This window comes from Halichoeres trimaculatus, unplaced genomic scaffold (genome assembly GCF_033239565.1).
Source record: "Halichoeres trimaculatus isolate MK-OKI-2021-1 unplaced genomic scaffold, fHalTri1.1 fHalTri1_scaffold_2, whole genome shotgun sequence".
In the NCBI taxonomy this organism is placed as follows: Eukaryota; Metazoa; Chordata; class Actinopteri; order Labriformes; family Labridae; genus Halichoeres; species Halichoeres trimaculatus.
In genome coordinates, this window is record NW_027437180.1 from 26,230,423 (window position 1) to 26,252,538 (window position 22,116).

Consider the following 22,116-nt stretch of genomic DNA (forward strand, 5'->3'; position numbering starts at 1 on the left):
GCAGCATTAGCGTAGATGTCCTATTTGACACCCAGTCCAAAACCAATATACAGGAAGTTTACGAAAACCTAATGGCAGTTTTTCAACTATGTACCAAAAGAATCACCAAATATTTGTTAAATCAACTTTCAGCTACACCTGGTCCTATGTGGATTAGTGAAAAGGGGTTTGTTATAGAATGTTATAATGTGTTCTGATGGGGAGTAAGGATGAAGTAGCCATTGGAAAATGTGTAATGTTTGTTGAGGTACCAAACTCCAGACCAAACCTGAATTTTTTTTCTCTTCAAAATCTTTGATTTAAATTCTTTTGATTTGTAATTCCAATAACCAACCACAGGAGTACCAATCAACTTACATTCATGTTACCCTGACAGTCAACAAAACATTATATAATGTTTATCCTGGTCAGGGCTCTGTCACACGAGCAAGCTAAATCTAATAGTCACAGTTTAGAGCTAATACTGTGCAACCATCAGATCAATATGAAGCCTGTTTTCTTTCATGAACATTAAAAACACTCCTGCTTAGCCACTGTAGGTAGTGGCTGTGTTCTGTTTATCAGGCTCATCTGATGCTGTGTTTTGCTGCTGCTGCTTTAAACCTCCTTTTAAATCCAAAATAATGAGGACAATTTTATGTGTTGGTCTGTTTTGACACTGTGTCAGAAAACATCATTTGAAGAACCGTCTTAGTCTTATATTTGAGATAGAAACAAACAAGCTCACTGGAGAATTTTGATGTTATATAAAAACCAATTTGGAACAAAGCCTCCTGTGGCATCAAGGCTATGCCACAGTGGAAACAAAAGACATAACCATCATTATATTTATTGTCTGTGTGTTAGGTCGCCTATTACATGGGACATTTTGATTTAATGAATGGTTAAAGGGCCTTTTTGTTTGTGACCCCCAAACCCAGCTTAACTTAACAAAACTTAATGTACTTACTTTGAAGAAGGCCATGCATATTTATCACATAAGACATGTCATTCTCTTTTTTTTAGGTCTTTATTCTTTTGCCAGTGTTAGTAAAAGCTGTGGCATACTCAATATCAGATCTTTTTTTTTTACACAATGAACTAGAGTTAAAGGAAAACTTACTTTTCATTTCTATGAAACAGTTACAGAATTTTTTTGTTCCATTTCAAATGATACTCTCTTTATTTATGAATGAAAATGTATTATGAAAGATTTTCTTTTTTAAATGAATTTATGATACCTTTCACAATGTTTAAAGATTTTTTCCTTAATGTTCCAGAGAGTGAAAAAAACACCTGTTGAATACTTTTTCAAAAAAAATATCCATCAGTAGCAGGTGTGCATTTTTCTGTGAAGAGCAGCTTTACGAATAAAGTTTGAATCATGCAAAATTAATCTCAAGGCTATATTCACATGGGTATACATGGGTTATATAAAAGCCTGCTCCTGATTTTTCATTGTTTGCTCGTCTTTGTCTTCTTATAAATTAACATGAGTGAGAGCAGCACTCTGCAGCACTTGAAGGACAAGATTATCACTACATGACAGCCCTTATTTTCCCTGCTTTTCCCCAGACCAACTGGCAAACAGGTGTGCACAATTGATGGCAACATGCAAATAATGCCATCAAATTAATTGAAGCGTCGATAATTATGGTGATGAATAACCATCTTGAGGAGATGAGCAAGTTTTCTGTCTCCTTTGGCAACTCCCAGGGCTCCCCTTCACGATTAAATGGAATTTAGATTCAATGTGAGGTCTCGAAGGTCCAATGCATTAAAACTAATTTTCTGCAAATTCATCTTGAAAGGGCCCTGCATAGTCCAATCACAGAAAATAAATACAGCGGTGTGATTGAAGTCTCCAAGGGTGGGCAAACATTATTACTCCAATTGCTCAATTGTTATTGTAATTTAGTAATCAGTTGCAGTGTACTTTGGCGGGGGTTGCTTGACACGAGTTGCAAGTCACGACATTGTTGAATTAATTTCACCTAAGCTAAGACAGGTAATTCTCTGAGACATGACCAGAAATCTACAAAATGAAATGTACTTCAAGGCAGCTCTTATTTCTGCACTTCAAACCATTATACTCCTTTCTTTCTCCTCTTTCCTTCCTCATTATCTTTCCTCTCACTGCTGCTTCCTTCCTCCAGCTCCAAACGTCTCTCTGAGGGACTCGTCTTTTCACTCTGTCGCCCTTTTTATTTCCCTTTCCTGCCACCCCCACCCAGCGTCATAATAGCTCTGACCTTAGAGGGTCAGTCCCAGTGTCATACCGCTGTTACAGAGCCAGCGTTGTGATGCATGGTTGGCCACCCAGTCGTATTTCAATCACTAGTTTGTCAGTGGTTAACTGTGCAGCCAGGAAGAGGAGATCCTTCAAGCCTAGTCAAATATATGTCCCCCCAAGGTGACTGATGGAGACAGTTCGTAGCTTATCTGCAGTACCAAGTCTAAAAGGCTTGTGTATGTGACTACTAACTCTCAACAACACAGATAAAATAGAGAGTTGTTGCATTTCAGACTAACAGAGAGCAACAAATCAGATAGTGGATATTGTGAAAAACTGAAAGAACCATGAAGGTCATGGACTTCGGAAACCTTTGTGCTTGTGGGGCGGCTATAGTTCAGCAGCAGAGTCTCTAGTCTCTTACTCTGATACTGTGGGGTTCAATCCAAGGTTCAGCTGTGCACATGCTGAAATGTCTCTGGGCAAGACGATAACCAAGTGCCCGTGCTGTGGCATCTGTACACAGCAGCCTCTGCAATCAGAATATGGTGAGTGCAATATCTAATGTAAATGTATGCACAGAACAAAAAGGGAAAGTGCTATTTATGGATAGTAGTATCATACGGGTATCATATCAGCTTCAGTAAAGATACCTCTGCATGTTGTTTTTTGTCTTTGCCTGCAAGAAAACTCCTCTGCTTTAGCTTCCTCTTGCATAAGCAAATGTGAGATCTCCTTTAATGTGAGTCCAAAAGATCTGGCGCCGGAATCCTGTCGAGAGAAAGGGAATGTGGGATGAGAATAGCCCCCAAGAGATAATACATGCATGAGCTCTGCTACACTGTAGGAAATTCTACATTTTGGGCTCATGTGTTTGGCTTGGAGAATGAAGGACTGGTAAAATAAAAGCACTATTACCAGTTTTTAAAATGTTTGCCTCCTTTTTTTCTAATTTCAAATAGAGAATTGAAGCCTCAGTTTTAGGATTGAATTTTGATTAGACAAAATTTCAAGCAGCTGATACTAAGGGGTGACTTCCCCTGATAATTTGCCTGACGGAGTAAAAAAATTAGCTCTTGGTTGATTGCAGACATTTGTAAAACATCAGCCATTGTGCAGTTTGAGCAATTTAAAGGATGTCAAATGACTCATTATAAGCTCTACGATTTTTTTGTCTCGCTGTTTTGTTTAAATGAAATGTTACTTGGTTTGTAAAAAGTCAAAAAATGGTCAGGGAGGGTTTACATAGATTAAACTTCAGTGTGAACAGCCAAGATATGCCCTTTTAATTGCTCTGTACTCTCTCAGGTCTTATTGGCATAATTAAAAGGTGGGGTGTGACTTGAATGCCCTGCTGAGCTTCACGCACATGTGGTAAAAAGCATTGCATTGGTGATGGTGATGCACACAGCTGTGCACATGCTCCAACAGGATGTGGAATTCATAAGGTGATCAGGACAGATCCAGATGCCATCGGTCAGTTTATTGGATCTCATCCCCCCAGCTGTTAAAACATGATGAGATTCTTATAACTTTGCTTATAACCACCTACATACAGAAATTGAGACCCCAGATCACGTCAGCCTCCTCCATGTTTTATTTATTCTTTCATTACCTCCTCTAGTTTTGTGGGAGAATGTGAAGATGTAGATCAATGTGTCTTAATCCCACTTCTAAAGACTGCTGAGTGGTTTTTAAACCCTGCAAGGCGCAGTCATGCTGTACTACATCCTCCATTGTAGACCCATACTGATTAGGGTGATAATTTTCAAATTATTCAAGAGCTTTCAATGATTCTCAGTCATGTAACCAAATCCCCTAAAGCACCCTGGGTATTGTATCTGAAGACCTGTACAAGATGCAAACTGTTAAACTTTGTATACAGATGGTAAATCAGTGGTATTAATGAACCCACAATTCCAAAACTTGCCTGGTTCAGAAGTTGGTTTCTTCCAGCAGAGTTTCCATTTTCATAAATCAGTGGCATAACATCAGCAGTAACATAACCTTCTTGGTTTGCCTTGTAATAGCTGCTGCACTAAAGTCCATTTAGAGTAAGTTATTCACTTCATTATTCACTCTATGCTCCCCTGCTGTGGCAGTGCTCTACTCCCAGACTCTTTACCAACTCCTCGACTAAAAACTCAGAAGTATGTCAGCTCAGGGATATTAAGAGCTCTTGGTTTTCTTTTTTAGAGAACGGGATTCATACAAGGTCTTTTTTCTCTCTTTCTGTCTTCACAAGTGTATGACATATGCATCAAAAGATATGGATTAAATTCCAGTACATCTATGACAGTTGTACATTTCATATAAATGTTTCATAAAATCAACCTAGCAGCCGTGTCAGGATCATACATTCTGGTGGTCAGAAACTTCAGGTAAAACCTGACTCGTGAGTAAACAGCCATCTGCTTTGACTGGACAGGCAGAGGAAGTGATTTCCTGGATTGATAATTGAGTATGTTACCAAATGGTCTTAGCTCTTACTTGGGCCTTTACCAGAATAGATGATTTTAGTTAGTTTTTTTTTTTTCCAATTTCAATGAGGCAGTGAGAAAACGAAATGGTCTAGTAAAAGACTGTAGTTCCAGAAATAATCATAAATCAGCAGTGCGGGGACTCAATGTGCTTTTGTTTTGGCTCACATAGGTGATAGAAGGGAAAGTCAAGTGTACTTATCGTGGCTACTGATTAATTCTGAAACAAATGAGTCCACTTTAGAATAAGAAAAAAGGGGTGTGGGTGTTATCCAAATGTTTTTCTTGATTTTTTTTTTCTTCTTTTTGTTAAGCCTGCAAACTAAATGGACTCACTTTCTCACAAGAATAGTGTTTTAAGATTTTTGTTTTAGACCAGTGACACAGACACTGTTTCATGGCTGCACCACTTTGGATGTTGAGATTAACATTTATTTTTCTGCTTTCTTGCACTAATGAAGTGTTGCTCTTCTTTCAAAAGGAGTAGAAAAGCTCAAGGACAGTTGTCATATGACCACAAATTACTTTTGTCAGTGCAGCCACCAAAGTATCTGCTTTATCCTGGCTTTACAATGGTATACATCACTCTGGATGGGAATGTGTGAGTGAGTATAGAAAGTTAACCTTGTGCTGGGGTTTGTCTCTGAATATGTCCCTGGAAAGTAGAAATGGCTGGTTTCTACAGGTGGAACAGTTCCTCTCTGAATTGAGTCAACCCTTTATTAAACTCCATTAGAAACTGGGCTCTACATTTGTGCCTGTGTTTGATACCCTGCCTCTGAGCTATACATTTATTTTACAAACTGTCCTCCAACTCCTCACTTCTTTTAAAATGACTCACATAAGAAACTCTTTGATCATCAGTTGTTGAGCTGCTGTAATATTAACTTTGAAGCAAAAATAAATGGAGTCTCACACCAAGACACAATCTCCTGCCACTTGTTATGTTGATATTTAACTCATTGATTGATATAATTTGTTATGGAGCCAAAATGATGACTTTAATGTTTGGTATTGAAAATAAAATATATCCTGAAACTGAAAAAAGAAACTTTGGCATTGAAAAATATGCATTATAGTTTGTTATAAATTTATTGGCACCAAAATGCCATTGAGAAATGTTTTGCTAAAGTTAAAAACAGACCCGAAATGTTTTGCATTATTCAATTTTAATACATTTTAATACATTTTGTTTCCTGATGTATTCTGATATTTTAATTATTTTATGTCACTGTTTTATCAATGCAAGTTTAGAATTTCAATGATGTTTTTCTTTTTTTGATCACTTTTTTTTTGCTTACTGTCTTTTTTCAGTTTCAACTTTCTGTTACTCTTTTGGCATGGAAGGCTGGGTTTGGGGGGAAAGGCTAGGAGGGCGCATCTGTGTAGCAATTGCATATTGTTGGCGAAAAACTCAGCACTCGGCTGGACCGTAGACTGTATTTTACAGTCCATGGCTGGACCCCACAGTACTTAAGAGACCCTAAAGCTTTAGTCATCCACAAGTTCACCTGAAGCTCTAAAACCACAAGTTAGTGTGTTTCTTTCTGCTGTAGTCAATCAAGAAGTGGAATGTATTAAAGATACTTTTAAAATGATATGATAATCAGACTCCTGTGACTGCGCTGAAGATTGATGCTGCTGAATATTTTGAGTTAATACATTTGGGAGGCCTTGTCAGCAATGATGTTTCCTCAAACTCCTAGAGAGTTAAAAGAAAAGAGATAGATTCTTTTTTGATCACGATTAGCCACAGGTTAGCAAGATAATGCCCATTTGATAACACTGGCTAGCTTTGTTTTAGTGGACCTCTGCAAACCCGTTGTTACATCATTTCAAAACTTAAACACATTCTGCTTCTTGATAAATAACAGCAGATTATTTATTTTTAATACCAAACATTAAAGTCATCAGTTTGGCTCCATAAATTGTTACTTTTTTCTGTTTTTGTAGAGTAATCTGTGAAACAGACCAGGCATTGCATGCAGATCTATTTCTGTTTGCATGCCAGAATCGTGCTGGGTGAGTAAAAAGCAGCTTTTGGAAAGTATCCAAGGAGGTTACTGAGCACAAATTTGTCACTACTTTACTCCAGAGTAAACAAATGTTCATTAATTCCAAAAATTCAGCACCATATGGTGTCATTTATTAGATAAAGGTCAGTTAAAAAAAACAGAGCTTTTCCAACTCAGACTTTTACAAACATCTTAAGATTCTTCTGGACAAGTTAAGTTGCTTTTTGCTGTTTGAGATACCAAAACAAGAAACTTTACATCTGAATCTGCATACATCACAAAAAAAAAGGATTCTATGACTGCTCAATAATGGTATTGTTTTGTTTGACAAGAGTTATCTTGTTAGTGAGATTGTCTGAGTCACCAGGAAACATCAGTTTCCTATCAAGGAAGTCTTCCTGTCTTTCAGTGGGGCCAATCTCTTTTTCCTTTTTGGGATGAAAGCAGTGATCAGATATTTCTCTGAGAGAAGGAGTTATTCATGACTTGTTGCATTTTTAATCAGCTGCTGAGGCTACACATATTCCTAAATACAGTTAATAACATTTTTTTTTATTGCCTCAGACTGGGAGTTAGGTTTTTTTTTTTTTTTTTAAATATCCCTGTGGATATACAGATACATGCAACTTTCTTTCTAGTGTGGTTTTGAAACTGATGTAGATGACTCATAGAAGACTGAAAGATGTGATTGTTACAGTTAATGAAGTCAATTCAAAAGGCCTATGGTGAATGAGTCCATGAAAATCAAGAAAGAGTTGTAATTGTGAGGAACATTTTTTACACTTGGTCTCCAGGGGTCACCACATATTGAAGCCAACTAAGTCCCTTCACTTCTGGAAATAGCTAAGCATAAGGAGACAGCTTATTTTCAGACTTCTAGGTGTACTCAACATAATGCAGCTCTCAAACAGCTTCAGTAGACTAGTAAGTTCCACCAGTTTTCTCCTAGCTAGCAAACCTCCTTTTAATCACTCCTATTTCTAGAAATCTAGGTCTACTGAATGACATGCACCAGAGTACATTTAAAAACCTTAGCAACACAAAGTTGCCTGTGTAACTTAATGTAAAGGGGCAAACATACAAAATTATTCTAGGTGTTGGTGTACATGTATGGAAATACCTCACTTTCTCTGAACAAAATAACATAGTAAGAGAATAGGACAGGGGTGGCCAACCTGTGGCTCGCGAGCCTTTCAGTGTGCGGCTCTTTGATCCATTCATGAAAAAAATATATGGATATTATTATAAGTAGTGGTGTGCTGATCAATCAAAAATATTTATGTATTGATGCCAATGTTGAGATCACTATTAATCAATACTTGGGTGATGAGACTGATACTTAAGTTTCAGTTTCTCTTCTCTACATGCCCTCCTCTCAATCGCTCATGTGCTCATAGCTATCTGTCTAGATAGATAGATAGATAGATAGATAGATAGATAGATAGATAGATAGATAGATAGATAGATAGATAGATAGATAGATAGATAGATAGATACATACATACATACATACATACATACATACATAGAAAGATAGATACATAGAAAGATAGAAATGTATTGCTTTTCATTTTATGTCATTTTGTTTATGTGTGAGAGGAAGTGTGTGTGTGAGACCATTTGTGTGATGTGGCGCATTGTAGTACCACAGTAATTTTCTGGCTCTTGGTCCCTGACTGGTTGGCCACCCCTGGAATAGGAAGTTCCCATATTCATCTTATGGAGTGCCAATTGTGCCTCTGCTTCACATAACTGTAGGCCCCACAAACACAACCAAGAAAAAGCAAAGGTTAAACACACACACTGCCACAATATTAGGGCAAAACAAGACCAAATGCACTGCAGAGAAAATGTAATTTAGATATACTGTATAATATGTAAGCGTAGTCTCCAGGATTTCCCCAATTTGTGTTCAATACAGAGTTTGTATTAAACACATATTGGAAATGGTGAACTCAACCTCGCTTTGTTCGAGTAAGAGGCGGGGCCTACCACAGAGTGCCCACCTGTCACTTAACACAGCTGTGCATTTATGTGGGCAGAACTTTTAAGTTTAGCAACTTTAAAAATAACCAATTATGTAAAAATGTATCCTCTGCTTAGTGTACCAATAGAGAAATGAGCTACTGAGGGAAGGTTTTCGAACCAAGCTGTAAACATGTTTATTTTTCAGCGTTAGTGTGTGATTTGCACCATTTAAAGATTATGTTAGTTTAAAGAGACCTTGATTTTTCATTTCCCTTCTCCTGTTTTTCTTTTTCCTTCTCTATCCTCCTTGTCTCCTCTTCGTCTCTTCCTCTCTGCAGCCTGTAAGGATCTTGTGGCTCCAGGCAGAGACAGAAAGCCCAATGCTTTGGTCCAGGTGGCTGTCATAGATCCCCACAAGCAGCACCTTGTCTCTCAGACCTGCACAGAGATAGTGGAGGTAAAGCCACACACACTAACTCACATTGACTGACACACACATACACACATGACCCATCCTGTTCTGCCTCCCTCTGACCTTTGATGTTTGTTGTTTTGCTCTGTCTGCGGTTCACTGAATCTTTGTCAGTGTTCTCTACATCTCTGTCTGTTCTCTTTTTCTTCGAAACCTTTTCCTCCCCTGACGTCTGACTAATACATCTGGAACAAACAATGAGAGTCAACTTTCTCCCTCCTGTGAAAGTTGAGTCCAGACATTTAAAGGAGTGTGACTTAGTATGATCTTTCAGTATTTACAGTATGTTCTTCTGGTTGAGTTGTTCAGAAGTTTCAAGCAGTGAGTGTTTTTAAGGCTCTTTGACCTCTTTAAATGCTTCTTTTATTACCTTCACTGTGACATTGCTGTTTCTCAGGCAACAGCCACACAAGTACTTTTTTGGATAGCAGCAGCTGCCCCCTGTCCCACTCAGGAACACCCACTTACACACATACACACACTTTTTTTCCTTCCTCACATGAGCAAAAAGTTTCCTGACACACATCATTTTCCTGCTCATCCAGTGAAGCTGAATTAGCATAACTCACTTTCAAAGACTTCATTTCATCTGCTTTTCCCCTCAGTCCTGTCAGAGGAACAGGCATGTGAGTGTGAGTGTGTGAGTGGAAACACAGGATGTGGTAGGATAACGTATGCTGGCTCAGCCGACTCTGCAGACACTCGGAGACTCACTGGAGTTTTGATTTCATGGCTGTAATGTTCGGGATTTGAGGCAGAGGATATGGATTGCTTTCGACTTCACAAAAACGGGGTACGTGCTCATTTTCTGTCATTTTTACGAGTCTGTTTGAACAGGGAGGTTTGCAACGGAATGAGGGGTATCAGTTAACAAAGTCTGTGGAGATTTCTCTGCTGTAGAGTTAGTTTATTAGTCTGAAGAGTAGAATAAAAGTGATCATCCCTATTTTCACATCCACGATATCAAACACTACAGGTAGAAATCAGTTACCGTAGTATAAATTGTCCTCAGAAGCAGAACAGCCTTAAAAACTCTAACCTTTGGACTTTAAATCTTTTTCTGAATGATGTGAAGGTTAATATTTGAGAGGAACAGAGGTGACTCGGTAACAGGAGTGTTTCTTAATCATACATTAACATCAAACATGCCCATTAACAGATGGTCATTAACCTGTTTGGCCAAAGGAGGTCCTCTGTTTGTGTGTGTGTGTGTGTGTGTGTGTGTGTGTGTGTGTGTGTGTGTGTGTGTGTGTGTGTGTGTGTGTGTGTGTGTGTGTGTGTGTGTGTGTGTGTGTGCTGCAGAAGCACAGTGTATCTTGTACAAATCTGAAGACTGCCTGACTGCCACCTGTGTTTTTCCCGTTTGTCACATGCTCAGGATGCCAGCTCTCAGCAGCTGCTGCTGACTTTCCTCAGCATTGACTCTGGTCTTTGTTGCATTAAGGCTTTAGTATAAGTCATGTAGGTTTTTTTTTTCAAACAAGAAACCCACGTGTGTGGTAGAAAGGGTTTAATTTAAGCGATCATGGATCATACCAGCTGCTACTTAAGTCTGTCTCGTATTTCCCAAGTGTCACATGAGACAGAGGTTAAACAAAAGAAATCATGACATCATGTCGGATCAGGCCTTTGGTGAGATACATTAAAAATCCTCCTACATGTCTGCCGTGTATTGAAATTCAAAGTAGAACCGATACAGAGTGTGTCAAATGAAGGTATATGGATAATATTTTCCCATACCTGCTGACTGACCCATGATCTAACTGGTAATCATAACTACTAATAATTCCTCTCTTCTGCCTCTTCCATCTTTGCTGGTTTTGCTGGGTTATTGTGCAAAAAGTGACTCCTGGCAAAAAAAATCATCAAGTCGTGGTAAAATGTTCCAGCTAATATAAATACTTCTGGTTTAAAAAGCAAAGACAGTATGTTAAATTGGTCGCCCTAAATGTGAAGCAAAACGGTTTAGAGCTCCCCCTGCTGACTGGCTGCAGTATGCAGAAGATTATAAATCCAACCTTCATAAGATAAACAAATTATAACAAATACATATCACTTTCTCCTCAGTCATTGTTTAATTCTAATCCTACAAGTGTTTATTTTTATGATGATTTCGGCTTTGATTAGTTTCTTATAAGGGGAAATGACATCCAGGTTGACAGTTCTGTGCAGGTAATGCAGGCGTCTGCAACATGCTCTACCAAATAAGCTGGGAATTGGAGGGTGAAACTAACACTAACACACACAAGGATCATTGAATATTCCATGAATATGAGTTCTGCTTTGAGCCAACACAAGAATCTGGCAGTGGACTGCATCCCCCTGTAGGCTCTGGCATGGTGTATCTGTATGTTCAGTACATGATTTGGTGCGCCTCAGGGGTGGGATGTCAGCCCTTAACCGTTACCAGTCAGGTTGCCTCTGTGCGTGCCATGGTTGCACCTTTGCAATATGTCAGTCTATGGTGGCAGTTTTTTCCTGTCAAAGCACAGCTGGAAGAAAAAAAAACGGTGTCAAATCTAATTTTGACAACGTTCAAAAAGAGAGACAAAAAGTTTGTAAGCATGCTGTATTTTTTATTTGGCACCTCCTCCTTACAGTACCTTTAATCATTTCAAATTGCATGCAGAAATTGTCACTCTTGATGGCCTTTAAAAAGGCCTTAAAGAGGCATCAATGTTTGTTTTAATCTGTTTCACAACCAGTCAAAAATTCTCCATGGGAACTTTAAAGACTGTGTAATCCTGTTTTCAAAGAATGATGTGAGATCAGTCTGGACAAGTAACAAAATAATGTGTGCTAAAAGAATTATCATGAGTACTAATATTGATTAGCATACTTTTATTCTCTTGTGACAAGAATCTAAAGATAAAGATATTTGGAAAAACATCTTTTTGGTGTCAACGAAAACAGTTTATTTGCATGAATAAAAAGCAGACAAGGTCAAACATTTATTTGTAGGAATAAAACACAAAGATATTATACCTGCCACTCAATCTTTTACCAGTGGTCCAGTAAGACAGCTTAAAAATAGTTTTATTTTTAGCAACATAACAGAGCTCTGTTTTAGAGAAAAGTTTGGCAGAATGAGCCATCCCCTCCTTACTCTGAGATCACTGATCACTGACTAAACCAAATACCATTTCATCCTTGAGATTTAGCTTTTTTTCCCATCCATATTAGTATAAGGTCAGCTTTATCTTAAAGGTCTTGTAGAAAGGTCACTCTGTCTACATGCATAAAATGATGAACTGAGCTGCTATGTTGAATACTGTGCAGATTTTAGTCGCTAATTTGGCTGTTTGGCAAACTTAGCACCACTTTCTGACTTTGTTCTTCTTTTCAGCATAAAGAAAAACAGACAGCCAAATGGACAAAACACCAACTTTTTTTTCTTCCTAATGTCTTTAAAAGAACTATCAGAAAGTTTATGGTCAAACTGTGACGCAGTTCAATGCTCCCTCGGAAGACAGACCCCTTTTTTTAATCTTGGCAGTGGAAGTGAATGTCTCGCAGTGGCCTCTGTATGTTAATCTAGAGCTGGTAAAAAAGAAAGGCCCAGTGACAACTTAAGTAGAAAACACAATGCTCTCTAAATCTGCTTGAAGTGCAATAGGAAACATCTTCGATAAATTGTATTTGAAGCTGGCGAGACAAAAACATTGCTATCTAGCATCTCACAGGAAAATCCCCTTCCTTAAACAAGAGAGATGGGCCTTGAGTGGTGGTACTCGAGGGGGATTTCACGTCATGCAAAGCTTGAGGGGTATGAAAAATTGGCCTTTGATGTCATTGCTGGTGAAGCAAAGATCCCCTTGTCTGGAACAAGTCCAGAATGTTGTGTGTGTGTGTGTGTGTGTGTGTGTGTGTGTGTGTGTGTGTGTGTGTGTGTGTGTGTGTGTGTGTGTGTGTGTGTGTGTGTGTGTGTGTGTGTAATTATGAGTGGTCAAGTGAGGGAGTAAAAGAGACTCACCAGAAACTCCCACCTCCCCATGCACCCAATCATCGCACACACCCTCTAATGTGCTTAATTAGCCGTTTCACTGATGTCTGCAACTGGAGTGGACAAAAAGACAAGGGTGCTACAGCCGCCTGCCATAGCATATGTTGACCACTTGTATGACAGACCAGCTTATGTCTTTGTGTAAATGGAGACAGGCTTAGCACTTTAGCTCATCTCAGCCCATCAGTAAGAAGATTCAGCCGCTTCTGAGGCTGCCAAGCATGCTGGTAAGTCTGAATGAGGCCTATTCAGTGTGCCAGTTAGGGAGGTATGCAGGGTTATGTGTGTGTGTACCTGCACATTCTCCAGTACAATGCTTGTCTGTCTGTTTGTCAGTGTACAGTCGTGATATACATCCAGATTAGCTCTGAGCTCAAAGCACAGCAGTGGTGTCTGCAAGTGTGTGTGTGTGTGTGTGTGTGTGTGCATGTGCACGAGTGTGTATCTACTGTGCTGAATTGGGGCTGTGTGTTTAAGGATGTTAGTGCACACAAACCACAAAGCTGCTCGACTGGGGCGGCAAAGTGGCACCGGGCATCAGGGCTGGTATTACCCTGTCTGCAGAGGCTGAAACAAGAAGCTACAGACTTGTTTAGTTCCCCCTCCGTCAGCCAGTGGAAGATTTCTGCTGGATCAGTGGGGTTAGTGGAGTGGTGAGGAGGTGGGTCTGTGTGTTGCCTCTGTTTGTGTGTAAATGAGAGTGTGCAGCTGAACACATAATTCTACCTTTGTGTGTTTAGTACACTGCTTTTTATAGGCTGCTTTGGCTCTCCCTCATGAGATACTGGAGTTTTTTTGCTTGTTGATGTTTCAATCCTTCCCAAGCTTTAGCTATGCTGATTAACCATTTATTCAGTAGTGTTTTTTTCTTTGTCTGTTGTGTGTACACACATATATATATCTACTCCTAAGCTGTAGCCTTACCTGAACTGCAGAGCTTCATTGTAAAGTTGGAGACATGTCAGCAACATTGAGCCTTACTGAGCAGAACACTGGTGTTTAGCAATTAGAAGGTTTTGGTTTGTTTGTTTCCCTCTTCCTGAATGTCTGTGTTTTGAAAAGAATATGGCAGAATCAAATTTTTGTCTCTTTGTACACATGATTTCTGAAGTGTTACAATAAGAGTACCAGTAACGCCCAGAGAGACTTTGTGATGTTATAAAAGAATAAAAATGTGTCATCTGATAAATTCTGTGTATTAGATGCACTTTTGAAATATATTTAATTCCTCCATGTTACTGAATAATATGCAGGAGATGATAGAAGAAGCATACAGCCTCATTAATTTGAAGCAACACAACAGTCTAAGACAAGTGATGTTGAGTTAACAACAGTCAATACTAGAAAGACCTTCTACATAGAGATTCTTAACCCAATGGGAGTCTTCATGCAGGAAAAATCCACCCTTTACTCCTTGTAACTCCTGGATTATAAAATTATGTGACTAAAAATCCAGTTTTTCACATCCCTAATTCTTAGTAACGTTAGTCCTAAATGCAGCATGCTTTCATTTGTGCTCTATTTTATATGAAAGGTCTGTCTCAAAAGTCTATCATACTTCACTGACTTAGTGAGAAACCACCAAGAAAGTCTAGTTTAAAACTCCCTTAAATTATCATTTTTAGATTGACTGCAAAAAGTAAGACAATTTGTGTTTGATATTTTTTTTTCTTTGATGTCATAATTCTTCTTGACAATCAAACTTATACTGTTGAAACCCTTTTAATTTCTCTTTTCAGCGGTGCCACTATGTAGGGCAGTGTTTCTCAATTTTTTTCAGACCAAGGACCACTTATCCCCCCAGAAAAATCTTGCAGACCACCATGAGCTAAATAGCCCCAGAGCAACAACTCTGAAAACAAAGTGATCTACTACAAACTTGAATAATACATGTACAACTTGCAAGGGCTGGAAATAACGATTCTTTTAAAAATTGGGTTAATATGCCAATTATTTTTACGATTCAAATCATACATTTTATTTCTTCAATTCCCTTTATTCAGAACAAGTATTTTTCCCAATGACTGTGACTAGAGTAAAAAAGTGCACTTAGTCCCTCAAAGTTTGGTGTTTTTTTGTTTTTGTTGATTATTATTATTATTATTATTATTATTATTATTATTATTATTATTATTATTATTATTATTATTATTATTATTATTTGTTTGTTTGTTTGTTTGTGTTTTTTGGTTATTTTTTTGTTGTTGTTGTTGTTTTTTGTTTTAGAATGAGGGAGAAAATGGACCTGGAAATCTGAGTATAACTACATTACTGATATGATATTCCATACTACTTAAAAATTCCAGTATTTAAATTGAGAAACACTGATGTAGGGAACATGCATTTTTGGAATGAAGAAGAAGTGTTAGTTTGTTGTGGCTGTGTGCAGTTCTCCCCACTCTGCTGAAGCTCACGTTCGTTAAATGAAAACATTGTTTAACTGACATTTGTCTTGTTTCTTTGGACTTCAATCATTAAATCTCCATACAACACCAAAGAAGAATCAACGGCAGAATGAGCTGCTTGGCATTGGCAGAGAAGTATGGCAAGTTTTTCATGGATGCAACGCAGATCTGCTGCTCATCCAGTGAATGCATGTTCCTTATGGATGTGGCACATTTTAGAAGGGAAATAAACCGGCTATTCAGCTGTAAGAGATTTATTACCAAGAGGCATTATTACAACAAAGAAATAATCTAAAACATAAATTGCCTTATTTTTTGAGCTAGGTGTAGTTAATCTTTCTGTAAGGAAATTTGAGTCGTGATTTTGTCATGGTCATCATTACAGTGAAGCTTTCACTAAGTGTCATGTTTTTCTTTTTTAATGTTTTTTTTTCTTCATAATTACCAGCCTCAGTGTCACTGCTTGTGTATTATTTTTAACCTCTGGGTGTGCCCATACATGCATACATGTCTGCCAGTCTGTCTGTGTCAGACTCATTACAGCTCCCCAGTCTGTCCCCACAGTGTCCCAGAGGATTGCATTCTAAAGACGCCCATCAGAGGGGAGCAGAGGAAGAGGAAGTCTCCACTGTAAACACTCTGTGCTTTGAAATGGTTCAACAAGACAAAACCAGTTGGTTAAACATTCCTTGACCCTTCTTAGGAAAGCAAACTCAGCTCCTGTTGCAAAACATTTCATTTTGTGTTCAGATTTGCAATGTTTAATTCCAGGTTAAAAAGAAAAACACATCATTTTGTAAAGTTTCAGTTTAGATTTATTGTATTGCAGCTGTGCCATTGCATCAATCTTCTAAGTCTCAAATATCAAACGATCCCATTTTCAGACTGTTTTCTAAACTGGCTATTTTTTTGAGGTACTAGCAGAGAAACATGCCTTTTTTGTGAATCTCTTAGTTGAAAAGAACAGATGAAAGGACTGTCTCACAGGTCCTCACTCATCTGACACCGCAGCGATCCTAGAGAGGGTTTTAGAGTCACAGAAAAACAGCAGAAACACTCTTGTTGAGGTGGACATTTTTAGAGTGCAATGAAAGCAGTCTCTGCAGGCCATGACAGAAACAAGCCCTGCAGTTCAGGAGGCACAGAAGTGATGACTGAGTATTGTGATTCCAGGAAAGTTGTGAGTGAATATTAGCTAACACCATGCAGCCCTCTGGTGTGTTTGAAGACCTGACTGCTTGGAGCACTGGATTAATCCTGTCCTCAGCCAGGGCGCCAACCTACCTGTCAACATGTGTTGCTCCTGGCCTGTAGTCTTAGTAGGGAGACTGTAGTTATTCCAGAGCTGCAGGTAGGCCCACCAGGGAGAGCTCTATCTACTCCCTTTTTTGTGCCCATGAGAAGCAGCAGGGGAGGAGAGAGGAAGAGGGAGAAAACGCCAGGAGGGGGAGGAGGAGGACAGACTGAGCCCAGCTGTTCACTCATTTAGCCACCAAAGTCTTTCTCCCCCCTCCTATCTTTTCCCCCTCTGGCTTCCTGATTTTTTCATGAACACGTGTGTTGCAGCACAAACTTGCACAAGGCCTCACAAGCACACATGCACATACACATAAAGTATCTCAACCTGTTTCTGTGCTGTCCCTTTGTCTGACAGGCAAACAAAGACCCGCTGTTTCTGACGGGGGTGACCTTCCCTTCAGAGTATCCTGCTAGCCTGGAGACACTAGTCAAGCTGACTGTGTATGATGCAAAGGACAAGAGCCAGGAATCAGTGAGTATACTGTTGTCTTTCTGTATGTATGTGTGTCTGTCTGTGTGATGTTTGCATATTGTTTATCTCCAAGAAAGTTAATGATGAGGATGTGCTCGTAGCCAGTGTGAAGCGGTTGACTTTCAACTCTTGGCTTTGCAGCGCTGAGCTTTAAACTTTACACAGAATGAACATGAAAAAGCTGAGAGAAGTTTGCAGAAGCATCTCATTATGTTTAAATTTATCCAACACATTCTGAGCTCCAAAGGGTTGTATGCTGATTTACAACCGGCAGTAAACATGGCACAATCCTTGTAATCATTCATTCAAGTCCATCTCTGACTGAGACCTTTGCCTTGAGTTCTGAAGTCACAGGGTGCATAATCCTCGGCAAGGATCTGAGCATGGCAGCTGTTCTTTGGCACTGATCTCTTGGGAAAACCAGCCGGCACATCAGTTGGAATGTGAAAGTGAGCCAGGCACAGACTCCTGAATGGGTCGGGCGCTCTGATTCAGACGTTTGAAACAGACTCTTCAGTGTGGCTGTTTGCATGATCTTAATCAAGCTACCCACTCAGCTGTGGATGCCAGAATCTTAATCTGGCATAACTTCCGATGAAACATTCATGAGCTTTACAATGAGTAAGGGCTCTATTATACTGTAGCAGAGGAGAGTATGTGCAAATGATGATCTCCTGGCTGAAAGCCAGCAGTAGCACAAGCATGGTTTGCATTGTCATCCGTACAATTTTTTACCCTTACAGTCCAAAAACGTGGTTATAAATTAGTCTAAAGCAGCAGGAAGCAGGTTTTATGCATTATTTTGCTCATTTTGCTCTAAAGAAACGACTTTTACTTCCTGCTTTGGAACATTTTCTCACATTAAACCCAGGTGTTGACTGATGTTCGAATGCTATGTTGACAGTAAGTGCACATAGGAGTGTGATTTGTCATTTTACAACTTACATGGTTTTGTCTGAGGAAACAGGTCTTATGATGGGCTTTTTTTTTTTTTTTTTTTTTATATCTCGATGTACGTATAATCATGCTTAACTGAAATATGTAGACAAACTTCGAACACTCACCTGATAAATTATTCTCCTCATCTTTAGAGTGAAATCATATGCAGTTCAGGAAGCATGTTCAGGATGTCCCTTAGGCTTTTTTTGCACCTCAGGACATTTTCTTCATAAGGCAACTCCAAATCCCTGAGGTAACCTGAAAAAAACTATTTCTGTCACTGTTAATATTACAATAGAGGAGAGTATGGCTTGTGCTCTTGAATTCACACTTAAACTTACTGTCAAGCTGCATACAGAAAAAATATCAAGTAGCCCTTATATCTGTTTTTTTATGTATACTTGTGCCACATGACCCTGCACCCCCCTGAAGACTACACCTCAGTGTCTGAGTAGTGTGAAAGAAAAGCAGATGCTGATTTGAGGTTTATAGAAAGCTCCTCCTGCTGATAATGTATTCACCCAACTTTTTTAATGTATTCAACCTGCCTTGGCTTCTTATCTTGATTGTGCAGCGCTGTGCCAGGACAGACTTGTTTGCCAAATTAACTGAAAAAAAACAAAGCGGTTCTGAAAATATCTGAGAAGTTTACTGCCAGACTGCACCCAATTCCAACAAATTAATGGACCCAGGATTCAAGACTGTTTACAAATTCTTATAAAAGATTAATAACACACATCACACATGCAGTGTGGCCGCAGCAATGGATGTTCTTCAAAGTGACAAAATGTTGTCCTTCTCTCCCTCCTGAAGGCCTTTGCTCACAAATTCTTCACTTCAACTGAAGTCTGAGTTTTTGTGATGCAGAACACAGGTTCTTCGCATTTTTTTTTGTGCTGTGGTATGAGCTAGTGTGTCTCATTTACCTCATTTAACAAGATGAAATTAGCTTGAAATGAGAACACAATGGTTTATTCTGAGGTGTGTGTTGAATATTCATGTTGAACAACACCCATGTGAGCTAAACGCTGCATAAACTCTCTGTTCATTGCCCGCCTCCTTCCTGGGAGTATTTCTTGTGTTGTGTAGTGAGCTGCCACCAGAGATTTAACTGTACACTAAAAACACTGAACATGAGGCCAGGCAGCAGCAAAGACAGAGATATTTTGATGTTTTACTATTAAAATGTTTACTTCAACCTGATAAGATAGCTTTATTGAAAAAAGGGACCTCTTTTATTGGTAGGTGAATCTTAATAGCACAGTTATCTGCTCTAAAGGGATGTTTTTTGTAAGTTGCTTTAGAATTCGTAACTTTAAATCTCTTCCATGCCATCCCTCACTCTCTTTGAGTGATAATTCTTAGCAGCTCCTGTCAGTCTGTCAAGGCTCTCACTGATAAACATTCCCGTGTTTCACTCTATCCTGGCATCCAGAGCTTAAGGCCGAACCAGCAGCCAAACAGGACAGGTCCTGTCTAGCCTTTTCCACTCAGTGCCACCCATCACTGTCAAAAAAAGAAGTTTTAAAGCAAGTTTCACACCTTTTCTGTGACCACAGTGAAAAGAAGTAGTGTAAAAAGATTTTTTTAAAGTCCTTTTTAAATCCTGCAAAAAACTTGACCTTATTTCTCCAGGTGGACTTTACTCAGACTCCACACAGATCTTGAGAATCTTTCTTTCCTCAGTCACCAGTACTATCATGCTGTGGCTGGCTATTACATTTTCAGCTCCGCTGGGCCAGGCACAGTGCTCTTGTCTGGCTCTCATTAGAGACTCTTCAAGTGACACATGCATGACCCAGAACATGAGCTGGCACAATGCATCAGCCCGAAGCTGCTTAAAAGAGGCAGATTGGGAATCACTCAACCAAGCCTTAGTTATTTAATATTGCTTTTTTTTTTTTTTTTGCAAGAGAGAAACAGAGGAGGCATTGGGGTAAATTTGCTGTGTTTGCGTGTGTGAGTGTGTTAAAAAATCAGCTGTCAAAACTTTTACGTATCACTCTTGGCTCCAGCAGCAGATGTTGTGCCACGAGCTGATTCACTGCAATGGAAAACGGATAGTGCACATGGTAACCACTGAATATGTATGGGGGGAAAAAACTTAGCAAATATCCCATTTTGTCTGATATGCCACAGTGACAATTTAGCATACGAGTTTTGGAGTGGAAATAAGAAGGGAGGAAACTGTAACATGAGGGGGAGGGAACTGATGGAGCGAGGTTTATAGATGACTGCTTTCACATTCGTGGAGAATTTCATAGGCGGATGATTTCCCTCAGCTTTGGGCTTCCCATTTAGATATTCTAAGATGACACTGGCTGCTCGGTCATGAATATTTGAGGACACGCACAGGGGCTGAGAGGATGATATGTGAAGGAGTGGAGGTGTGAGAGGGAGTACGACAGGGTTAGATATCTCTCAGGTGTAAGTGATCCCGCCCTCAAGCCCTGCTTGTCAAAGGATGACAGGGTAGCCTTACTCTGTCACTGATGTCTTACCTGCAACTGCACTTTGAATGATCTCAAGGTGCAGAAAATACCCTTTCAGCTCGCATTCTGATCATTGAAGAAGGAAGAATTACCTTAGGCTGAAGAGATCACTCTGTTGAAAGCAACTTAATCAAAGGCTCAGACGAATCTGTGATCGCCATGAGTCATACAAAGACCACTGAAAGTCTGACTAATTTGTCTCAAACATTGTTTCGATGAAGAATTAAATCTTTATTTATCGGTCTTGGTAAAAACGCACATAATGATTATTGAGTACCTTTAATTGATGGATGCCTAAAGGTGTAGTCAGCGGTCTGGGGGGAAACGAGTGGAGAGGTTGTTGATAAACAAATTTAGACCCGCCTCTCCCTTCATACCCCACCCCTGGCTCCACGCCGGAAAGATAATGGATGTGCATTGTCATGGAAACGATCATAGAAACTGCGTAGCTGACCAACATGGCGGAAGCCGGACCAGCGAACACTCGAGGATCAGTTTGCTATAATAGGTGATGGCGTATTTATTGCTTTGAAAGTAGTAGTGTGATGAGTTTTAGAAGTATTGTAGCAAAAGATTTTATTGAATTTAGGTATATAAATATTTTCTGTGCGATGCTCCACAATAGAAAGGCCCAGGTTGTTCAGCTTGCCTTTGAAAGAGACTTGACTCGCAGACATACGACAGAGCAGGAAGACGCTGTCCTCGCCGGCTCCAGCTGTTTTAAAGGTATTTCTATCTTTAGCTCACTACTATTGTTTGGGTTTCGTGGTTCTTTGATTGTTGAATGGTGTTTGATGTTCACTCTAATTTTGGTGTGCTAAAGGCGCACGGTTGTGTGCGCACTGGAGGGAGAGAAAAGAGAGGGAGGGACGCGGCCTTGGTTGTGGTACGGTGCCTTGTATATGTGAATTAGAACTTTACACATTTGTTATGAATCCAGTAATGAACAAGAATTTGTGCCCCCTGCACCTGTCATAATGCCCCCTTGTTTAATTTTGTCTGATGCCAACTCTGGGTTAGCACACTGCTAAGCTGCAAAGCTAAGGTAACCCTGACTTGTCAGACAACAGTAGCCACATCTCGACTGTCATAAGTGATAACATCACAACAACAGTTCATTTTGGCAGATGAGACAATAAGATGAATGCCTGACGGCTGTTACTGTTATGTGAAGCACCACAAAGCTCATCTTGCTTACCTGTCCAGCAGAAAGACGGAAACATCCGTGTCTGTTTTCAGCTCTGTTAAATCACGGAGTTCCCTCCACCATCGGAAAGCCACTCCAATGTTGACCTGGGTCTTCCCTCTATTATGGTCATAGACCTTTTTCATTTAATGCTCTTCTGTCCTTTTTCTTTT

General features: G+C 39.5%; 1 protein-coding gene across 2 annotated transcripts in view; it reads left to right on the forward strand.

Annotated features, from left to right (window-relative positions):
* The window catches only part of inpp4b (inositol polyphosphate-4-phosphatase type II B), a 158,742-nt gene that overhangs the window by 17,151 nt on the left and 119,475 nt on the right, over positions 1-22,116 (forward strand). For both annotated transcript variants that reach the window (XM_074686802.1, XM_074686793.1), the window contains exons 3-4: positions 9,014-9,132; positions 17,210-17,326. In XM_074686802.1, coding sequence (XP_074542903.1) covers positions 9,014-9,132; positions 17,210-17,326 — 236 coding nt within the window. The remainder of the gene's footprint in view (positions 1-9,013; positions 9,133-17,209; positions 17,327-22,116) is intronic.